The following is a 20,104-nucleotide window of genomic DNA, read 5'->3' as shown; positions in this document are numbered from 1 at the left end:
TGCGTGGGTTCGCACTGTTTTCTTTACCTAATATGATCGATTACTTGGTTAGATGGCCAACAAAGTGTAGAATGGGCGCGGTTCGCCTATCCCCCAAGCTTGTCGCTATATACATATGCTCATGTGCCACGCATCCAATACAAAAGTTCACGTCACTGGAGTTGACCAGTAAAGCTACAAGAAAGAACCCTTTGCTATATGCTGAAATCCAATACTGAAACCATTGCTCCTGGGCAAAAAGCACTAGAAAGCAAATAGACTGACCAGGCAACGACAGCATCTTGACTGAAACCTTTGCATCAGCGCCATCAAAATTTGGGTGACTTGGTGGCGATCGGGACTCGGTGGGTCTCAGTGTCCGACGTCACCGGGGTCAAGCTGTAGGCAGTCATTGATCCCTAACTTTTTCTTTATCCATCACTATCCATTCTTTAATCCTGCATCGCAGCCTGCGCATTCTTTTCCCGTTAATCGATTTGTAATACCCCCAACGGCTAATACTTTCTCTTGTTTGCTATCGGCCACTTCACATACCTTCTGCAAGCGAAACAGAGCAGCAATGCCGCGACCATCTACACCTCCCCGCGCCCCGGGCCCCTCCAAAGCAGCCGTTTCGCCCCCAACACCTGAAGTGACTCGACGAATAGTGAGTCGCAACCGCTTTCTCTCTACCATGCCTGCCTCTTGAGTGGGATCTAACCAATCCAAATCAGGAGGAAAACCGTCTACGAGCCAAAGCCATCCGCGAAGCAAACGACACCGCGCAACGGCAAGGGGGCGCGCCGCCGCCGCTCAGTCGCACACGCTCGGGCTTCGTCGCCGACGACGTCCAGGTCCCCAACACCCGCAAGCGAGCCCACGACGCCATATCCACCTCCGCCCCGGTCCGCAACCTGCCCGCGACGAGCCGCGATGGCCGCATTAACGGTGCGACCGAAACCGGCGCATCGAAAGCTGGGAAAGACGCCGCCAATGACGACGGGGTAATCCGGCCGGCGCGCAAGTTCACCAAGTTCGTCGACTACGACTTCGACAAGATCACCGACACCAAGGGCGGCTTCCTGAGCACCGAGGACGACCCGTGGAACAAGGCGATGAGCGGGTCGGCGACGGCGAATGGGAGCAAGAAGCCGGGGCAGCCGGAGCCGGAGGAGCGGCCCAAGGGGATGACGGCGGCGGAGTGGGAGCGGTTGCAGATCCTGAAGAAGCTGCGGCGGCAGAAGGCGGGGCCGTTCGAGCCGGGCCTGAGCGTGCTGAAGGATGAGGCGGAGCGCAAGAAGTGCCGCGAGTGCGGGAGTTTGGAGATCGACTTCGTTTGGGAGGAGGTGTTTGGGAGCGCTGTTTGTGGGAGGTGTAAGGAGGCGAAGCCGGAGAAGTATAGTCTGCTCACGAAGACGGAGTGCAAGGATGACTACTTGTTGACAGATCGTAAGTTGGCATGGCATACATATCCCTTTTGAAACCGAACAGCGTCGACTGACAGCAACCGATAACAGCCGAACTGAGGGACGAGGAACTGCTCCCGCATCTGTCGCGGCCGAACCCCCACAAGTCGCACTGGCACGACATGATGCTGTTCCTGCGGTACCAGGTGGAGGAGTACGCCTTCAGCGACAAGCGGTGGGGCTCGGCGCAGGCGCTCGACGAGGAGTTTGAGCGGCGCGAGGTCGAGAAGAAGAAGCGCAAGGAGGCCAAGTTCAAGTCGAAGCTGCTGGACCTCAAGAAGCGCACGCGCACCGACGCGTACCGCCGCGAGCACGGCAAGCTCGGAGGGGGCGGTGCTGGTGGTGGTGGCGGTAAGGCCCGGTTCGACGATGTGATTAAGGGCGGCAAGCATGTTCATGAGTGGGGGCGCACGATTGAGAATGAGTCTGGGATGACGGTTAAGACGTGTACGACTTGTGGGATGGAGGTTGAAGAATTGGAGTTTTAGGGAGGGTGTGCTGGCGATGAGGCAAGGAGAGGCGAGTCGATGCTGCATATGATATCATGATACCCATGCCCCTAACTTGAGGAAATAAAGCGCGACTGTTCATCAAGGCGTTGGCGAAGTTAGCCGGCAAGTGAAACAGTTGTTGATGTTGTCGAATGACATGGTGCAAGGGCTAGTGACATGTATTGTACACATGCTCCAGGGCTCGGAGAAGTATAAGTAGGATGCCTTCTCCCTCGCCAGCAGATGTAGAAGGAGCTAGTAATCCAAGCAAATCTGCCTCCACATTTGACAGATGGCTTGTTCTCCGTCGAAGAACACCGGCTGCCTTCATGCGGAACATCACGGCTTGAGATTAGGGCGTCCGACTCGTTCCATCATTGCCCAGACTGACCTTCTATCGTGATAGGAAGCTGGTAATAGCTATTTTATATGCAATGCTCGCATACCTGGCTAAGCAATTGATTGCCTTGATACTAGTCGCACATGATTCAGATTGAGAGCATGATTTCGAGTTGATCGTTAGAATGCCCAAGCTAAATCTGCATTTGTTTCGCGCCCTCTCCCCCTTTTCCGGTAGGTTCTCACGCCGACCTCTTCGACAACAGTTTAGCGGTTATGTTGACGAAGTACGAGATGGCGGCTTCAGCACCGTCTGGTTTATAATGAAAAATCCACCAGTCCCTGCGCGACTCTTCTTGTAAGAGACTCATGGGGATCTCCATGACCTCCATAAGCTCCGCAACCCACAACATTCGGCGATCGTCCACCTCTTCCAAGTCCTCGTGTCTGTCTTCAGAATGATCCATTGTCTGTTTGACTAGATCCGCCATGTACCAGACTAGCACTTGGAGCACCCATTTCGGTAGTGAATCTGGGCGATAAGTATACTCGAAACTGTCGTTGCGGTAATTTATGGTGTAGCCTGGGACGGGAGGTCCTGGTCTCTCCTATTGAAGTTAGCGTTTGGTCGCACGCAAAGCTGCATGACTGGCTCTGGAGAGTAACTTACCACAGGTCTCGCTTCCCTATTAAAGAGGTCCAATTCCTCCTTCCAGTGTAACCGGCCCCGGTTAGATAGTTGCTTGTCATAGCTCTTCAAGATTTGATGAAACCATTTGTTCTTCAATTCTTGAAACCCGAGCCCCTCGATGGATCTCATCTCCGCGTCAAGCTGTGCATGTTTCTCAGCTGATTCGGCTGGTTGGATAGTACTGTGCAGGAATACTCCTTGCCCCCCGCTGCCCCAGGCAACATGTGTGGTCAAGTTCGAGCTCCTCGAAACGGTAGCGTCGAATAAGCTTGACCAAGGAAATCCGTGAATCCTCTTCCCTCCCAAGGTCCTTGAGCAGATTCAACCATTCTATTGCAACAAACAACCCCGTATTGTCGGGATACATGCTCTCGGCATCGGACTGGCAGGAAAAGACCTGCAAGGCCGTACATCCACCATCTGAACAAGAACACCCGCAGTGATCTGCCATCGTGATATCTGCGCCAGTTTGCAGAAGCAACTTAACCGTACCTGGGTAGTCATGGCTTTCACTGAGCCTAATCGCGTTCCGGCAACGCAGCCATGCCCCAAGAGCCTTCATCAAGCTGGTGGAACCAACGTTGTCTTGGTCGTTGACTAATGCATTCATTCCGATGTAGTACTGAACCAATGCTGGGATCCCTTCGTAAGCTGCAACCATCAAAGGTGTCGTGCCTCTTCTGTCTTTGCGGTTGAATCCGGTATATCCATGTTCAACAAAGATCTTAACGTACTTCAGGGGCCAGATGCAGTGAAGCGGTTCGAACCACTCAGAATCTCTTCGGTAGTGCTTTCCAACCAGCTCTAAATTGATCTCATCTACAATGATGACCAGAGCAGTGATGTCATCATATGAAAACCGACGCAGGAAATAAGAAGGTCCACAATGAGCCATGCCTGATAGTATCTGCTTTGCAACGAACGAGCAAAGGCTTTGTCGTTTATCATCTGGGATTGAGGTCTGGATGTGTTGTAGAACCTCGACCAAGTAATCACGTTGCTTGTGAAGAAGCGCAAATTCGATGAAGGCTGGGCCGTCCACGGAGGAGAGGGCGTATGCGAGGTCAGCGCCCTCCGAGAGTAAGGATTTTGCACATCCGCTATATCCTAGCATGGCCGTATAATCCAAAGGAGATCTTCCACACCAATCCAAGGCGTCCAAAGGATGACCAGCATCTAGCAATGCTCGAGCCAGTTCCGAGTCGTTTTGCATAATGGCCAAATGCAGAGGTGTCTGCCCTAGAAAGTTAGACGTAGCGTCCAGGTTTTCGGGGCTACGACGCAGTGTCATCAATGCCCTGGCTGGATTGTGGAAGATTTCACGGTGGGCTGATGATGTGTTTCCAAAGTCTGAGGATAGTTAATTCCAGAGCATAGTAGAGAAGGATGAGAACTGATTTGGTAACGCATACCTGGATCCAGCGGTATAATTTTCTGGAAAACTTCGAAGTACAAATGGCCAAGCGATCCCGAATCTAACCCCCGATCTATATCGCGGTTGTCCGGTTCTTCCAAGGATGCTGGATCGAATCCAAGGTTTACAAGCTCATCAAGCAGAACAAGGTAAAAACTTGGACCCAGTATAGTCCATTTCATACAGCTGTATAGCAAACTGATATATCTCATATTGTTAGAGATCTTTTTAAGGGAAAGTAGTGAAACAGTTAGACTTACTTGATATTATCAAGACCTTGTGTCATGTTGAAATTGGCGATGAATAGCCGCAAGAGGGATACAACGTCATCAATGTCAAGAGACCAATCCGACATGAGATTCTATAGAAATGTTAAAATGATCTCTAAATTAAAACAAAAACAATAAATACCTCTATGTATCCTTTTCCACTTGGATCGATGTGATGTATAAAGGAAGGATCCGTTAGGTACATCTCGGTGAACCTTGATATTCCTTCATCAAGGGTAATGCAATATTTTTTAACAGAGTGAAGTAGTTCAAATCCTGGTGATGTATATCGAACAATGTATTGCGGCCGTAACGTGAGCCCAATGGAGTACCCATCTGCTTCTCTCTGAATGCCTATGGCAGCAGTCACGGCCCACGGGAAACCGAGTTGGGAGAGAGCCACCCTGAAGGAGTACATGTATTGCCTGCCGTCACACATGGGATTGTCGCAGTTACCAAGAATCATCGACAGGGGCGTGTACTTGAAAGCCCAGAAACGATGTCGAACAGACCCCTTTATGTGGCAGCGACAGGTACAGCATCTCTTGAGGCAGCTCTGGCGACCACGACCACGGTTGCTACGCGTCTGGAGAGAAGTCGATGTATCAAAGATATTGGGACTGGGCCCGTCATTGGTTGAAACCAACTGTGGTGGCTGCAGAGGAGGCGAAATAGACGGTTGGAGCATGCCCAACTGACCCAGGCTGTTACTCCCAGTCAGCCTGAACTCGAAGCAAGAGTGGAAGCAGAATAAGGAATAAGCAAGTAGCTGCATTGTGATAGAGACAAGGTGCTTACAGCATCAGATTCACTTTCGCATCGTGTGCGAGCTTCCTGAGCGACTCAAGATCATCCTGACAAGAAGACATCCACTTCAATCTCTGTGCAGAGGTCTTGAGCCCCTTTTGGGCGTCCAAGTCGGACGCCCTTTGTGACAGGGCATCAATGGCCTCCGCCAAGGCTTGAATGCTGGATATGCAGTGCGCGACGATGAGATCGGCCTGACCCGTCTGACTGTCAGTGCAATTGAGCCTCTTGGCAACCTCGCAGATGAAGTCAAGGTCTCTGGCTACCATCCCGACCTCGACAGGAACCTTCTTGGTGAGCTTGTATGCTTTCCGGAGCCGGCTGGTGCCGCTTGCGACCTGCAGAACCAGGGAGGTCAGACCTGCTGCCCCACTGACGACACCGAGGACTTCAGCCATGGTTGAAAATCTGGTGACAAGTGACAGGTGCTTATTGAGATACTGAGGGAAGCTGTATGTGAGTAAGTACGAGGGGGAAATGGCGATGGGAAACCGATTCCTCTGGAATGTGATTCAGCGACGCGTGACCTTCTGCGAGGCCTTCCTGGATGCTAAGTAAGGAACTTGGTATCGATCCGAAGTGAGGAAAAGAGAGCAAGACGGCAAATATCTGGCAGGGCTTGCTCAAAAACCCCCGACAACGAGGCAAACTGGTCAGGCTGACTACTACCCCGCCGGGGCTCACACGGTGTTACACAAGGATACATATGCATGCAGCTACGTAGTCCAATCGTGGTCAGTATACTTATTATCCAGATTGTGATTTGGCAAGGCTCCGCGATCGACCGTGGCGGTGTTGGCCACGAACAAAGTCCTGCATCCTCTCCAAGACGCCCATAGCCACGACGAAGTCGCAAGACGTCGTATTTCATGTCGATGAATGTAACGGCAAGCAAGACACCGAGAAGTCCAAAGTTCCATCATGGACAGCGAGGCGCATTCGATAACCTCGAGAGTATATGCTTGTTATGGCGCTTTCAGGGGCTGGATACTTGGGGTTCGTCGGTTTGGGGGTTCAATTGAATCGCCCATGCAGAGGCGTTCAGGGCCTGTCAACTTGCGATTTGATTCCCGTCATCACTACCGGCATAGGCGGACTTTCCATCCTGCCTTCCGATGTCGTGCTCTGTGGAATCACTGAGTGTCTCTTGGATGAAGTCATCTATGCGCGCCCAATTTCTCGGCCTCCTGTGGCCACGTGGGGTAGCTCGCGAGTAGGCGAGTTGTAGGAAGCTAGATGGCCCGCCAGTCTTTGAATACACACATAGACACGCGTACCCAGTACCACACTCGTAGTCGTGGTCAGTCATTCCAGGCTAATAATGAAGCACAGTGAGTGAAAAGGGCACATAAGGCTGGCGGGAAGCGGCCTTCCATCAAGGCCAGAGTTTGATTCGTGGATGATATGCATCGAAACGGTATGCCTTGCACTGCAGGCTGCGCAGACCGAAACCCGAATGGCGTTTGCGCATAAGCAGTGCCTTCGACGTCGCACCCTTCTGTTATGATTGCGAGAGAAGCCAACTGGTACCGACAGCTACAGGACACTGCCCCTTCTGCATAGCCGACTGAGGGTGAAAACTTATGTAGTTCGTCACTGTCGTACGCTGATGTAAGGCTTGATGGGTTGATGAGGGGTGGGGCTCTGAAGAGGAGATACAGGGATGAGCTTGCCTGTCAAGCCTGTGCCCTTCTAGCCTTCTAGCCCTCCCAACGACCCAACTAATTCACTAAGCAACAGCACCCCTTGCTTCCAAGCGAATGTATCCAAACCAACAACCAGTATCGCATACACCATGAGGGTTTTGAATATTGATAAATCGCAGGGTGACTGGAGCTTCGCCGGTTTACCACCCACCCTTCTGGTTGGTTTCTTTGGTCAATGTTCATTCGCATAATCATTCGATTTGGTACTGCACCTCTAATCCCTTGCACCCAACGCCCATTTCTGCACCACGCTAATTCGGGACTCATGGAACCAGCTTCAAGGCAGTCCCCTCAGTGTTCTGCGCATCACATCTCTCTAGGTAGCTATTCTTGAATGATATACTTGGACTCTCGATTATCTACCCTCTTGCTCGCCGTTCATTTGAAGCGACCCAGCATAGCTAGACAGCTAGCATGACTTTCCAGCCTCTGATATTCATCTCCGACTTGAGCACCGTAGCTCTTGCCTCAACAATCTTTGGCGCCGTGCGTCTCTTTCTTTACTGATCCCGGCTGACAATCTTGCAATACGGCATTCCAATGCCAATCATCGTCACATATCGCAACATATGCACGAACGAGAGCCATCTACCTGCTATACTTTCATCCCCTCTCCCGCTTTCCAGGGCCGAGACTCGCTGCCGTCTCCAATCTCTGGTATGCCTACTACTGGCTCTCCGGGCGGTGGCCCTGGGCGATTGAGAGCATCTTGCATCGATACGGACCCGGGGCCGTCCGGATCGCGCCCAACGAGCTCGCCTTCTTTACTCCCGAGGCCTTCACGGACATCTACGCGCCGCAGCACAAGGGACTGGAGGTTTTCGTCAAGACCGACTTCCAGAACCGCGGCAAGGACCTCGGCGGGCTCATTTGGGAGGAAGATCCCGTCCGGCATCGCAGCGTGGCCCGGCAGATTGCCCCGGCCTTCAACAGCCGGTTCCTGCGGAGTTTAGAGTCCGTCGTACACGAGCACATGGACTACTTTGTGACGAGGATGAAAGAGCTCGTCTCGGATCACAAGACCATCGGCGTCCCGCTGGTGGCATGGACCAATTGGTTGGCTCTGGATATGGCGGCCGACTTGGCGTTGAACCAGAGGATGTACCAGATGCGCGACAGTAATAACCACCCCTTACCCATTACTGCAGAGGCGCCACTTCTTCCTAGGGTACTAACCATGGCCAATAGTGAAGGATTCGGTGAACCTTGATGTTATGCTCAGCTTTAACTCTTTTGCGACCGTTCTCCAAGTGTTCAAGCGCTTCCCACTCATCAAGCCGCTTCAGTACCTGTTCGCACCCTTTGGCAAGATTACGCTGTTTGCCAAGATGGAGAAGGCGACGCGGAATACTGTGATGAAGCGTGTTGGTAAGATGCCCTTTCTTTTCTTTTTTTCGTTTGTGACTCTTTGATATCCTACATAGTGTGCTCCGGCAATTCCTCTGTTGTCCGTCTTGATGCCAATGGGTTGATAATGAGACGCCCGCACATACTAACGCATATGCCCAATAGACCGACGCGGCCATACGGAGCACCCCGACTACTTCGACTTCATCCCACTAGTCGGCGCGCCCGTACCTACGGACAAGGGAGAGTTCTATCATACGGGGTCTGTCGCGTTGCAAGTTATGTTTGCTGGCTGGGGACCCATGGGCGACTTGTTTTACGGCGCCCTCCTTCTACTGCTCGAGAACCCCGAGACCCATCGGATCTTGATCAGAGAAATCCGGGACGCCTTTTTAAACTACGAGGACATCAAACCTGGGTCCGAGTTGACCTCCTTGCCGTATCTCCACGCCTGTATCGAAGAGACGCTGCGCATGCTCCCAAGCAACAATACAGGCCTGCCGCGGATCAGCCCTGGGGCTATGGTAGATGGACAATACATACCAAAGGGGGTAAGTAAAATCGCGTACTGGGTATGACGAGATTTCCTAACTCTCCCTTTCCCAGACACACGTACAGTCCTCCATCTGGGCCTTGGCGCGGCATCCGGACTACTTCCATCAGCCGCTCCGCTTCCAGCCCCAACGATGGCTCCCTGCCTCCCATGGACTTTACGACCCAGCGTTTTCCAATGATCACCTCAAGAGTTTGTACCCTTTTAGCCTCGGCCCGAGGGTCTGCATGGGCTGAGAGATAGCGTGGACGCAGGCGAAGCTGTTCCTGGCCAAGGTCCTCTGGTCGTTTGACGTAGTCGAGGTTGAGGGGCAGAGAGTTGACTTGGAGAAGGACTTACTTCACTACGGCTTCTTTGAGAAGCCAGAGGTTTATGTTCGGTTTCTGCCTGTGCCGCGATGAGCGGATTATAGAAAAGGGTTTGCTTACTATGAGAATTGGCAAAGGGACCAGGGTCCTATCGTGACTATCAGTCGCGGTCGCCCCTGTTTGCTACTTACCGCTGCAAACTGTAACGTAAACTATAACGAGGATGTGGACGAAGTAGAGTAGTCCGTGGCAACTGTCGTGGTAGTTGATATGACAGGTAGATGAAAGATCATTCACGCAGCGTTGTCTATGCTCACCAAGTGCTCTTCGATAGCCCTTTCCAAGTCGACGGAATGACATCTCCTAGCCCATATGAGCGGCGTAGTAAACTCCGCGATCGGGTCCGAGTCCTTCCCCAACGTGTTCTTCGCCGTCGTTTCGAGAAACACGCGCATCCGGAACCCCCACACACCCGACAGTGTCCGCGTACCGCAGGAAGAGCTGTCGATGACGCTCGACTCGACGGCTACGGGCGCGCCGCCCGCGATGAGCGCCCGGGCCAGCCGTCCGATCTCCGAGCTGGGGACCGGATACGGCTGCCATAGCGCACCCCACGACCCCAGGGCGTGCAGAGGGGTCCAGCTCTCGTCGGTTACGGTGTCAGCCCTGGCGCCGTGCTTCAAGAGGGTCATGGCGGTGCGGTACATCCCGCGTGCCATCTTCAGTCGGGTAGGGGCCAGGGCGCACATCAACGGCGTCCAGCCGTTGTCGTTGGTCGCGTTGACGTCTAGGCCCAGGTCGAGGAGGTACTCGATCATGTCGTCTTCTTGTCCGCCGGCTGCGGCGTAGTGCAGGAGGGACTCCCCGTGCGCCTTGTTTACGTGTAGCATGCTCTCCGGGGCGTCGGGGAAGGCGCCGCGACAGTGCGATAGGCACAGCTGCAGTTGCGCGAGGCTTCCGAACTGCGCGACGCCGTGGAGTGCCGTCTCTCCCTCTTCGTCGGCCATATCAGGCCGCGCGCCGTACACGAGAAGGATCTCGAGAGCCGTAGTCTGGGGGCGAAGTGGGTTGAAAGATGAGCACGCGAAGTGGAGGGCGTTCTTGCCCTGGGGCCCGGGGCGGTTGGGATCCGCCCCCTTTTCGAGAAGGCCCTTCAAGGCGCCGTCGCATTTGGGTGACATGGCGGCCTGATGGAGCAGAGGCCAATGGTTGGAACTGATTTCTCCCTCGGGGTCGCCACCGGCGTCTATGAGGCGACGGACTAGGCGCCGCTGGCTGTCGAAGTCGTCGGGGGTGGGGTCTGGTCTTCTTGGAGACTCCATGAGGATCATCCGTCTGATGACCGCCTTCTCCAGCGCTTTCTGGAGGTCGGTGGACTTGTACGCGATCTTGGACAACAAGACGGCTACGGCGTCATCACACCAGGCGTGCGCGGCATCGTTCAGCGCCTCTTGCTTCTCGTCGTGGGCCCAGCCATCCCAGACGTCGAGGAAGTAGGCCACCAGATCTCCATGATTGTTCCGGGCCGCCACGCGGAGACAAGTAAGTGGGCTGCTTTCTCCTCTGCTTGATTGACTTACTCCGCCTCCCCGTAGGATTCCTCGGCCTCTTCCTCGGCCTCCTCTGCCCCCTCCTCGTCGGCTGCTGAGAGGATAGCAACGCCCCTCGGGCCCGACCAGACGCCAGAACAGGCGCGCCATCGCGAGCCGGCCGTGCTGCGACGCGGCCAGCAGCGGGGTGAACCCGGAGTCGGACAATTGTTGTACCTTCGGACTGACGACGGCGTCCATCATCATCTGCACCGCGGCGTCGTCGCCTTTGAAAATGGCCCAGTGCAGGGCCTCGCCGATGGCGTGGCCGGGGTCGGCTTCGGGGCTCCAGGTCTGGAGGATCTCGGACAGGTAGGCTCGGTCTCCTTGTCTGTCTCCAGGTTGAAGATACGGCTCTACCACGGAGTAATACATATCTACGGTTCTAGTTGTTCAGAAGTCTAATAACCTACCGTAGTCGACATGTAAATACAGAAACTAGAGTCCCTTTCGCTTGTGGTCTTCTTGTTGGTTTTGAATAGGTCCCCATGGCTGCCTAAAATGAGTAAGCATGGGCGAGGTTCCACTATTATGAGTAACAGCACACTTGGGTCTACGCGGTATTGGCACAACGCCAAGGATGTAGGTCGGGGGATCTAGCCCTATTCGAATCAGGCCGGGGTAAGCGAGGTGATATCGAAAAGTACATGCGGCACAGCACGTATTTGCCGACTCTTCATTCGACTTACCATATGCCGCGTGTTGAAGCCGGATGATCACGGGTCATCTCAATGGCAACCCCTGGATCTTCGCCATCTCTGATGTGCCAGGTCCAAGGGAATAATAAGAGGTAACACAGACAATAGGTGACGCAGAAAGCTAATAACATTACAGGATATTGATTGATTCATTTCGTCGTAATTCATTCAGAAGGATAGTACCTTCTACGTATCAGACCATATGTATAGACATGGTTCTTATCTTAATCCTACACAATTTCCCGACAATAACGAATCATCCTCGCACGAATTGCTCTATACCAGCGAGCCCAAATCCACACACGAGCTGTCGTCTTCCCCATTTATTTGTGACCCAGGCAGTGTATCCCTTCCGAATCGAGCGATGTCGTTCCACATCGGTAGCCAAAGTTGAGCTTTACTACACAACGATAAATCTCGTGAGACTAGAGCTCGCACTGGACAATCCAGTAGCCCTCGTAATCAAGATCCTCGTCGAGATACCCAATCAGCGCGTTGTGGATGTCGACCAGGTCGTCGACCGGCGCTTCGAGCAGACTGCGCGGTAGCTTGCGGTGCCGGGGAGCATCCTCGTCGTCGCGGCAGGCGCGCTCCACGTCCTTGACGATCTTCTTCAGGGCCTTTCCGGCGCGCTAGGAATTCTCGTATATAGCATTGTTGACGATCTGAGCGTTCTCGTTGCCGGAGTTGCCGGAGTTGCCGGAACTGCCGGAGCTGCCGGAGCTGTCGGAGCTTTCGCTGGATTCCAGCCATTCTAAGGCTATGGTGTAGTTCCGGGCGATGTGCCGGGGCAGCATGGCCAGGCGAGCGCTGGCGTTGTTTACGGCCGCAATGAAGGTCTGGGCGTCGTGGGCGCTAATCAATCGGAGGAGCCAGGCAAGCTTGGTCGTGTACTTCTTGACTTTCTTCGACTCTCCACCCTGGCGGGACGGTGAGCCTTTGATCAGGTCTGTGATTTGTTTTAGAGGGGTGCCGGGCAGTTCCTCCAGGATCAGTCTGACGATGTCGACATCGCAGCGCTTGGCCACGCGGTCGATGTCGAAAGCAAGCGGAGGGGCGACGTTGCCGGAGGTGAGGAGGAAGTAGATCACCTCGCGATCATGAGATTCGACGTCGCTGATCGACGTATCGACAAGCTTGCGGATTCTCTTGCTGCTGGTGTCCTTGGACTCGTAGAGCTTGGTAAGGTCTTTGTAAATGCTCTCGCCCCCGTAGGAGGTGAATGTGTCTTTCTTCAGTGCCTTGATCTTGTTGTGGCTGGACAAGAAACAGATGGTCTGAAGGAGCTCGTCATCGGTGATGGGCGTCTCGGTTTTCAGGAAAGTGATCATGATCTCAATGACGTTGGATGGTCGTTTGACGACTTCCTCGAGAACCGACAAGTTCTTGAGGTATCCGGACGTATCCTTGCGAACAATGGATTGTAGAACGTCACACAACGCGCCGACGTGGTTGCCATTAAATGGCATGGCGTGGAGAAGCTTCACGTTGGTTTTGATATCCTCAATTCGACGTTGTGCGACGCCAGGTTGCAGGGTCTTCAGAGTGTCCTTAAGATCGTAGAAATCCATGATGACGGACTGCCTATAAGAGTTAAAGGTACCGATTAGCACAGGAATCCATCTCACGGGAGACGAGGAAGTGATAGGCTGTGAAGCCTGCAGCGGATGGGGATCCGCTGAGTCACAGTCGCTACTTACTTGGACGATGTGATGTTCTGGTACTTGAGTGGTTGCGAGACAGTCTTGCAGAATGAATGATGGCAAGTCCAGTAAGAGTAAGCTGGACCTGATGAAGGTGATGCAGATGAGTCCGATGAAAGCTGGTGCGAACGAATGTGAGGAGATGAATCTGATGGGGTGGAAAAACTGCAAATGAATCGTAGAAATAAAAGCGCAACGTAATGATGTTTTGCAACAGTAGCAAGTGCAAGTCAAGACTGGAGGCGGGAGTCTCAGTTGGGTCACTGGGAACGATGATAATGAGAAAATGAGAAGGTTTGTTGGGTGGAGGGAAGGAATAAATCTATAGGTAGGAGGAGGTCGGCTGATTGTGCAATGGACGAGCATTGAATGCAAGATCAAGGATTTACTGATTGTACTTTCGACGTAGCTCGCCGACGTAGCTCACGAGAAGCTCACGTTCCCTTGACATGCTGTTTCACTGATGTGGCCAGGACGTACCTCACGCCGCCGGTGATCTTCAGGGTTGGGTACGAATAGGTTCTCTTCAATCGGCTTAGGGGGAACCAACTCAACTAGCTCAAAACGGAAATTGGGAAAGGGTATTTATGAAAAGTAGCAATCTATATCATGATCTCGTCTCATCCAGTTCATATCTTCGTAATTCTTCCTCAGGGGCGACGCCCTACGTATGTCTCATCAAACTGTTTAGCACCATCACATCCATCTCGATGGAGTACAGCCCCTCGGGGGTCAACACTCGATATCATACTAACCCCTATTATAGTTCTTGAAGATCAACTCGCCCTGGTAGTCCCAGCCCTTATCCTTGAGGTACTCGATCACCGCGTTATTGAGGTCGATGACGAGGTCCCGGGACGCAGGATCGAGCAGACTGGACGGGACCATCCGATGCTTGTCGAAGCCGGAGTAGCACGCGTGCACGAGGCCTTTGAGGAGGGGCTCGACCTCCTTCCGCCTGTTCGCAAAGTGGTCGCCGATGATGTCCGACTCCAGATGCTGCCACGCCACGTGCAGATCCTCGGAGTCGCGCCACAAGGCGGCCAGGTAGTTCTGCGAGAGGAACCGCGGCATGTAGAGGAGCCGCGCGTGGGCGCGCCGTATGGCCGTGGACACGACGTCGATGTCGAGCCGGTCCAGCCGCTGCAGGAGCTCGAACAGCTCGGCCGTGGCATGGGGATCCATGCGCTTGCCGACGCCGGGGATTATGGTCCAGCGCGAGCGCTTCAGGAATGCGACGACCTTCTTGACCGGAGGCGACTGGCACGAAAAGTCCAGATGGGGGACTGCTTGCTTCGCCACGTCGGCGTCGCACGCCATGGCCAGCTGAAGTATCTGCGAAGGGAGGTAGGGCGGCCTACAGCCGGAGACGAAGATCAGCGCGTAGTAGAGCGTCTCCCGCTGCGCCGGGGTCACCTTGTGGATGATGCGGTTGATCATCTTCTGGACGAGCCGGTCGCTCGTGTCCTTCTTGTGGACGCGGAACTGCTGCTCCAGGGTGTCGTAGTACCGCTCGAAGCCGTTATTGCTATCGCTCGCGAAGGCCGGGTGCTTGAGGACGCTGATGCTCTTCGCGTTCAGGAAGCGGAGGCACACCAGGTGCAGCTCCTCGTCCGACACGACGGGCGACAGCGACGGCTGCAGGCCCTCGACCATGGCCTCGACGATGCGGTCGGGCCAGGCGTGCAGGTGCAGGTCCGCGACCTCGCGGGCAGAGAGCCGGCCGTTCCGGACGACGGACTGCAGCAGCCGGCGCAGCTGGTCGAGGTGGTCCCCGTTGAAGGGCAGCGCTTTGAGCAGCTGGGCGTCGGTCGCGATCTGGGCCAGGCGCTGCTCCGCCACGGCCGGGTGCAGCCGGTGCAGGACCTCCTCCAGCACCTTGTGGTTGACCATCTTGCCGAGGAGCTGCTGCTGCGTGAAGCTCAGGTTTGGATGCATGAGTCAGCAACTGGGTTATGCGTGCGGGCAGGCAACGGAGGATTGGAGAGGCTCGGGTCTCCGCTGCTGGGCCGAAGTGTCGGTGATGACGGCTGGTGAAAATTATCCATTTTATGGAAAACACGCTCGAAAGATTGAGGTTGGGAGGTGTGGAGGACTGTTCCCATGAAGGTCCAGTTCTCGTGAAGCTCATTGGGGGGACGGCGAGCCCTTGCCAGCGTGGCCGTGGAGCAAAGTTGTGCTTAGTGACGCCTGTTTTAAGCAGAATAAAGGGGCCGGGTCCTGGTGGGGCAGATGCGTATACTCGATTGGCCAGCATTTACCCCTGGCGCTTACGTAATTACACAACTACTCAACGTCTCCTTGTCCTTGATGAGTTCCTGTAGTTATATGGCCGAAGGATGTTCTTCTGTGGATCAGAGAAGGTTGATAGTAGCAATACCTGAAATCCTTGGGTCCTAATGATTCGGGACACGGGCTCCGCGACATCGTGTGCTTACAAAACTACCACACCTGGTGCCGTCAAAACAAGACCGAAATAACAAAGCAAAATTGTATAAACACAATATCTGAGACCGAACCCCGGCCTCCTGGGATCTTAACTAATGTATCATATTCATCTCTCGTAATGGGGGGTCATCGTACAATCCAACCCAAACAGCGACAATGTAATGAGTAAGGGGTTCCTCCACAAGTACGCCGGCCTATGCAGAACCCTAAGCGCCAGCGCTGGTGGGCATTACAACCCCGTGGGTTATCTTACAGTACTACACATACAGTCCAGCTGATGACCTGTTCTTATTAGGATCAGTTATGCAGTGAGGGGGCTAAACAGTACATACCGGCTCTCCTGCCTCTCAGCTTGTAGCCGAGAACGGGGGTGGATCAGAGGCATCGCCCGGCGCATGAATCGCCACGATCTCCTCCATCCGTCCATGCATGTGCGGCTGCTTGATGATCATATTGTTCAGCTTGACCAACTCAACATACGAAAGCTCCTTCAGCGCATCGGGAATGGAACCATGACCAGGCCCGTCCGCATCGGCAGCCCCCAGATAGGACTCGTGGATAGCCTCAACAGTATTCACCGCCAGGACCTGCTCAAACCCGCCCTGCGACGAGAGTTTCTGCGAGAACGCGGCGCGGCCCCAGTCCCGCGTAGCGACAAGGAGCCGCCAGTTCCGCACGACCTGCCGCTGAATCGTTTTAACCTCCGCATCAGCCTTGTTGATCTCTTTGCGGAGCTTCACGAAGTTCTTGATATCAAGCTTTTGGACTTCGCGGAGCAAGCGTGCCGTATTCGCCATAACGCAGTCGAACCTTCTGGGGTCCATGACGACTTCGGCCGCCTGGAGCAAGCGGCCCAGGGAGCCCGGCACCTGATCGTTTTGGAGCATGTAGCGGAAGAGCTTGAGGCCGTCCGGGGTCACGTCCTTGACGAGCCGGATGGCGCGGCTGAGGGGCTGGAGGCCGTTGTAGCGGGCCGTCAGGGTGATGTAGAGGTCCTCGCGCAGCTGGGGGTGGTGGCGCAGTTGACGAGCTGCTGGGTCGCGTCCAGGAGGACGATGCGCCATTCGGGCTGGTTGCGGGTCATGATGCGTTTCATGGTTTTGTGGCACTGGTTGAAGGCTTCAATACTGTTCAGTTTGGCATCTGGTATTAGATATCTAGTTAGTATGTGTCATGGTCCGCCTGGGGACCAAAGAGGGGGGGAGGGTATGAGAACGTACTATCAAGACAGTCGATGTTGTTGGGGTTCAAGTAATCCAGGCACGCCAACATCAGCTCCTTGTGACTCGTCGGGCGCGGGCTGAGGAAGTCCTCGACGGCCTGGATCCACTCGTGGCTCGGTTCGATGTCGATGAAGTCGACAAAGGCGGGGCCGTTTTCGTAGCCTTTCATGGCGTTCATCATAAGTAAGCCGAGGGCCTTGATCTGTTTCTCGCTCCCGGCTACGACCATGTATCCGCTGTTGGGTTCGATGTTCAGCTGGAGGAAGCGGCTTCGTGCCATGAGGGCCGTTAGGTCCCCTAGCATGGTCCACACCTTTGACCAGTTGAGCAGTGGTGGATCAGGGTCTTTCGTGGTGTTCAGCCAAGATGGTACTGAGCTCGAATGCGAGAAGGATCGATCTGTTATGGGTTAAATAATGTCTAGGTATGTTTGTAGAGGGAATATGGGAAAAGAAGTTCAACTTACCATCTTCTTGGCTGACCACGTCAATCTCAGAGGCGTTTGTTCTTGGATGTTTCTCAACCTGTAGCGCGCCCTTGATTAGTATGTGTACAAACCCCAGTGCTGTCAAACTAAGCCGTGTGAGGTGGGAGGAATGGACTAGTCAAGCATATTTACCTTTACCTCCTCTGGGGGCCAGTAGGCTTGGAAGATGACCGTCAGGGCAATCTTCAGCGCAAAGAGGTTGAATACGAAGAGTAGGAGCGTAAAGCGTAAGTCAGTCTCCTTGGTTTTCTCGATCATACCCAGGGTAAGGATCACCGCGAGGGCGCTAGCGAGAGAGAAGTCGGGGACGGGTGACCACTCCATGACGGCAGTGACAAGGATCGGTATGTGTGAAGTCGGCGGGGATGAGTGCGTGCTGGTTAAAGGTCGAGTCGCGTAATGTGTGTTTGCGTGTGACCGTCAGAGGTGAGAGGCAGCATGAAAGGGAGGATATGAGAGCGGAAAAGGAGATATTTCTCGGAAGACAAGCAACAAGCAACAAGCAACGGACTTTGCAAGCCGAAGCGAAAGGGGTTGTTGCGAATGGTTGAGGTGTTCATGTGTCTGTAGGATCGGTTTCGTAGGTGGATTTGGGTACTGGAGAGCGTAGCAACTGCTGTGTCGGTTGGTGGTTGTTAGTCTGATGGAGGAAGGAGACGCAAATAAATAAGCTTGAAAACAAGCTTAACTAGAAATCAGCCAATCGGCAAATCAGACTAGTCCAAAAGTGGACAGAAACAGGGACGGGGAAACAATAACAGATCAGCCAGAAAGTGAGGACAATAGGGAACAATCACTCAGACAGGTACTAATTAGGAGGCACGCGAGAGAAGTGGGGCACAGATGACATTGCTGGCGATGCCCAGTTTGGTGTTTTGGGTGCTTTAGGCCCGAATTAAGTACCTAGGTGACCAACTAGTGATGGAAAGGTAACCAGACGAGACTATTCAGTAGCAAGTCCAAGCTCTTTCAACCGAAGGTACCATCCCCCCTCATGAGTAACGAAGTAGTACATAGCCGTTTCTTCGTTCATCCAATCAGAACCCGTCTGCCGCCGCATTCGAGGTGTCGATGGCCATAACCTTGGCGGGCTCGACAAACGTGCCGTTCACAGGACTGTTGAGACCGCCAGCTGTGACCACGTAGAGAATATGGCTGTCCGTAGCCGTCCGGCCGAAAACAGCCGCGTTCACGCCCGCCATAACTTCTTGGGTCTGGTCACCCGCCACGACGGCATTCTTGCCTGTATCCTGGTTGTAGGACACGACCGTGTTGTTCGGGTTCGTCGTGATCCACAGGGTTCCGTCATCGGAAATGGCGAAATCGTCCATGAAGGTGATGGGCATGAAGACCACCGTTTCGACCGTCACCTTCGTAGAGTTGATGCTTGCCTCAACTTTGGAAGTGAAGGTTGCAGCGGCAGCAGCAGCATTCGTAGTCGTACCTGCATCTGATGAAGAATCAGAAGTGGGGACTGGGAATCCGTCTTCATCGATGGCCATGCGGTACATGGTGGCGGCGAAGCTGTTGGTCCAGTAGACGTAACCGTCGTAGATCTTGACGCCGTTGATGCCCATAAGAAAAGGCCAGCCAGGTACGGGAACCATTTCCGGGACGGCGGCCACGGTGTCGACCTGGTTCGAGTTGACATCAACTCGGAGAAGTGAGCCGGTGGAGTCGGCGACGAGGATCACACCTAGTTTACCAGGGACACTGGTGAGTCCATTGGGATAGACGTGATCGGGCAAATCCAGCAGCTTCTTGAAAGATGGCTGTTTATTGTCAGGGCTGCAATTGATCTTGCAAGGCATATGAGAGTCGGCAAACGAGACCTGCCAGAGCGAGAAGGTGCCGAAGATCGGGTCGGCGATGCCGTGGAACTTGCCACCTGCGACAACGAAGACATCGGGCGCAATCTCGGTGATGCCCAGCAAGCCAGTCATGTCGGGGAACGTGTAGAGCAAGGTGGCTTGAGGACTATCAGACTGGACCGCCGTCAGGATGTACAGTTGGGGGGTAGGTTGCAACAGGGTGAACAGCAGATCGCCATTGGAGCGAGCAGCGACGTTCTCGATCCATGTGCCAAGTTGCCCGAACTGGAAGAGCTGGTGGGATGGGAAAGGCAGAGTGCTGGCGGCGACATTGTTGACGGCGTTGATGTCGGACACGGCGCCGAGGACTGTCAGACCCAGGGTCTGAGCCAGCAAGGTTGCGAGGATGAACAGATACATGATGACAGAATGTATCAGACCATTCAGTATCTTGATGTCACTTGAAGTGGGATGAAGCGTGTTGTGTATGAGCAAGAATACAAATTTGCTCATTCGGCGTGGGATGCAAGATGGTATGATCAGACTAAGTCTGATAAGATGAGATAGTGATGTTTGGCACGCTGGGTTTTCACTAGTAGCATTCCAATTGGTGAGAGCAGTCCTATAAAGTTGAATGGCCAAGCCAATTAACCTGAGCCAATGGGCAAGGTGCTGGGTGCGTGTTATAAGTAAAGAACCACAGCGCCGGGATTGACCCTTCTACAATTACAACAGAGCATACCCCCATATGCTGCTTCTTATTCGGGGCCTCCAA

At 53.9% G+C, this 20,104-nt stretch overlaps 9 protein-coding genes across 9 annotated transcripts; 2 read left to right on the top strand and 7 right to left on the bottom strand.

Annotated features, from left to right (window-relative positions):
- Positions 1 to 559: 559 nt before the first annotated feature.
- PG986_008847 (uncharacterized protein) lies at positions 560 to 1,933 on the top strand (the record flags this gene model as incomplete). Its single annotated transcript, XM_066845069.1, has 3 exons — positions 560 to 646; positions 714 to 1,428; positions 1,497 to 1,933. 3 exons carry the CDS (start codon positions 560 to 562, stop codon positions 1,931 to 1,933), a joined length of 1,239 nt encoding a protein of 412 aa, XP_066697467.1.
- A 584-nt stretch (positions 1,934 to 2,517) lies between these two features.
- Positions 2,518 to 5,854, bottom strand: PG986_008846 (uncharacterized protein; the record flags this gene model as incomplete). Its single annotated transcript, XM_066845068.1, has 7 exons — positions 2,518 to 2,883; positions 2,946 to 3,133; positions 3,459 to 4,316; positions 4,379 to 4,536; positions 4,641 to 4,741; positions 4,792 to 5,353; positions 5,448 to 5,854. The coding sequence occupies 7 exons, from the start codon at positions 5,852 to 5,854 to the stop codon at positions 2,518 to 2,520; spliced, it is 2,640 nt and encodes an 879-aa protein (XP_066697466.1).
- Positions 5,855 to 7,576: 1,722 nt separating this feature from the next.
- Positions 7,577 to 9,463, top strand: PG986_008845 (Cytochrome P450; the record flags this gene model as incomplete). Its single annotated transcript, XM_066845067.1, has 6 exons — positions 7,577 to 7,652; positions 7,789 to 8,280; positions 8,351 to 8,530; positions 8,675 to 9,033; positions 9,116 to 9,254; positions 9,306 to 9,463. 6 exons carry the CDS (start codon positions 7,577 to 7,579, stop codon positions 9,461 to 9,463), a joined length of 1,404 nt encoding a protein of 467 aa, XP_066697465.1.
- Positions 9,464 to 9,663: 200 nt separating this feature from the next.
- Positions 9,664 to 11,334, bottom strand: PG986_008844 (uncharacterized protein; the record flags this gene model as incomplete). The annotated part of the gene is made up of 1 exon (XM_066845066.1): positions 9,664 to 11,334. One exon carries the CDS (start codon positions 11,332 to 11,334, stop codon positions 9,664 to 9,666), a length of 1,671 nt encoding a protein of 556 aa, XP_066697464.1.
- A 955-nt stretch (positions 11,335 to 12,289) lies between these two features.
- On the bottom strand, positions 12,290 to 13,228 carry PG986_008843 (uncharacterized protein; the record flags this gene model as incomplete). Its single annotated transcript, XM_066845065.1, has 1 exon — positions 12,290 to 13,228. The coding sequence occupies one exon, from the start codon at positions 13,226 to 13,228 to the stop codon at positions 12,290 to 12,292; it is 939 nt and encodes a 312-aa protein (XP_066697463.1).
- An 882-nt stretch (positions 13,229 to 14,110) lies between these two features.
- PG986_008842 (uncharacterized protein) lies at positions 14,111 to 15,298 on the bottom strand (the record flags this gene model as incomplete). The annotated part of the gene is made up of 1 exon (XM_066845064.1): positions 14,111 to 15,298. The coding sequence occupies one exon, from the start codon at positions 15,296 to 15,298 to the stop codon at positions 14,111 to 14,113; it is 1,188 nt and encodes a 395-aa protein (XP_066697462.1).
- An 857-nt stretch (positions 15,299 to 16,155) lies between these two features.
- PG986_008841 (uncharacterized protein) lies at positions 16,156 to 16,872 on the bottom strand (the record flags this gene model as incomplete). Its single annotated transcript, XM_066845063.1, has 1 exon — positions 16,156 to 16,872. One exon carries the CDS (start codon positions 16,870 to 16,872, stop codon positions 16,156 to 16,158), a length of 717 nt encoding a protein of 238 aa, XP_066697461.1.
- An 85-nt stretch (positions 16,873 to 16,957) lies between these two features.
- Positions 16,958 to 17,842, bottom strand: PG986_008840 (uncharacterized protein; the record flags this gene model as incomplete). Its single annotated transcript, XM_066845062.1, has 4 exons — positions 16,958 to 16,965; positions 17,029 to 17,430; positions 17,498 to 17,555; positions 17,651 to 17,842. The coding sequence occupies 4 exons, from the start codon at positions 17,840 to 17,842 to the stop codon at positions 16,958 to 16,960; spliced, it is 660 nt and encodes a 219-aa protein (XP_066697460.1).
- A 713-nt stretch (positions 17,843 to 18,555) lies between these two features.
- Positions 18,556 to 19,749, bottom strand: PG986_008839 (uncharacterized protein; the record flags this gene model as incomplete). Its single annotated transcript, XM_066845061.1, has 1 exon — positions 18,556 to 19,749. One exon carries the CDS (start codon positions 19,747 to 19,749, stop codon positions 18,556 to 18,558), a length of 1,194 nt encoding a protein of 397 aa, XP_066697459.1.
- Between the last annotated feature and the right edge of the window lie 355 nt (positions 19,750 to 20,104).

Source organism: Apiospora aurea (genome assembly GCF_038362705.1).
Source record: "Apiospora aurea strain CBS 24483 chromosome Unknown utg000006l_segment0_segment0, whole genome shotgun sequence".
Classification (NCBI taxonomy): domain Eukaryota; kingdom Fungi; phylum Ascomycota; class Sordariomycetes; order Amphisphaeriales; family Apiosporaceae; genus Apiospora; species Apiospora aurea.
The sequence above is the reverse complement of the archived record's forward strand: the minus strand, read 5'-3'. Positions and strand labels throughout refer to the sequence as shown.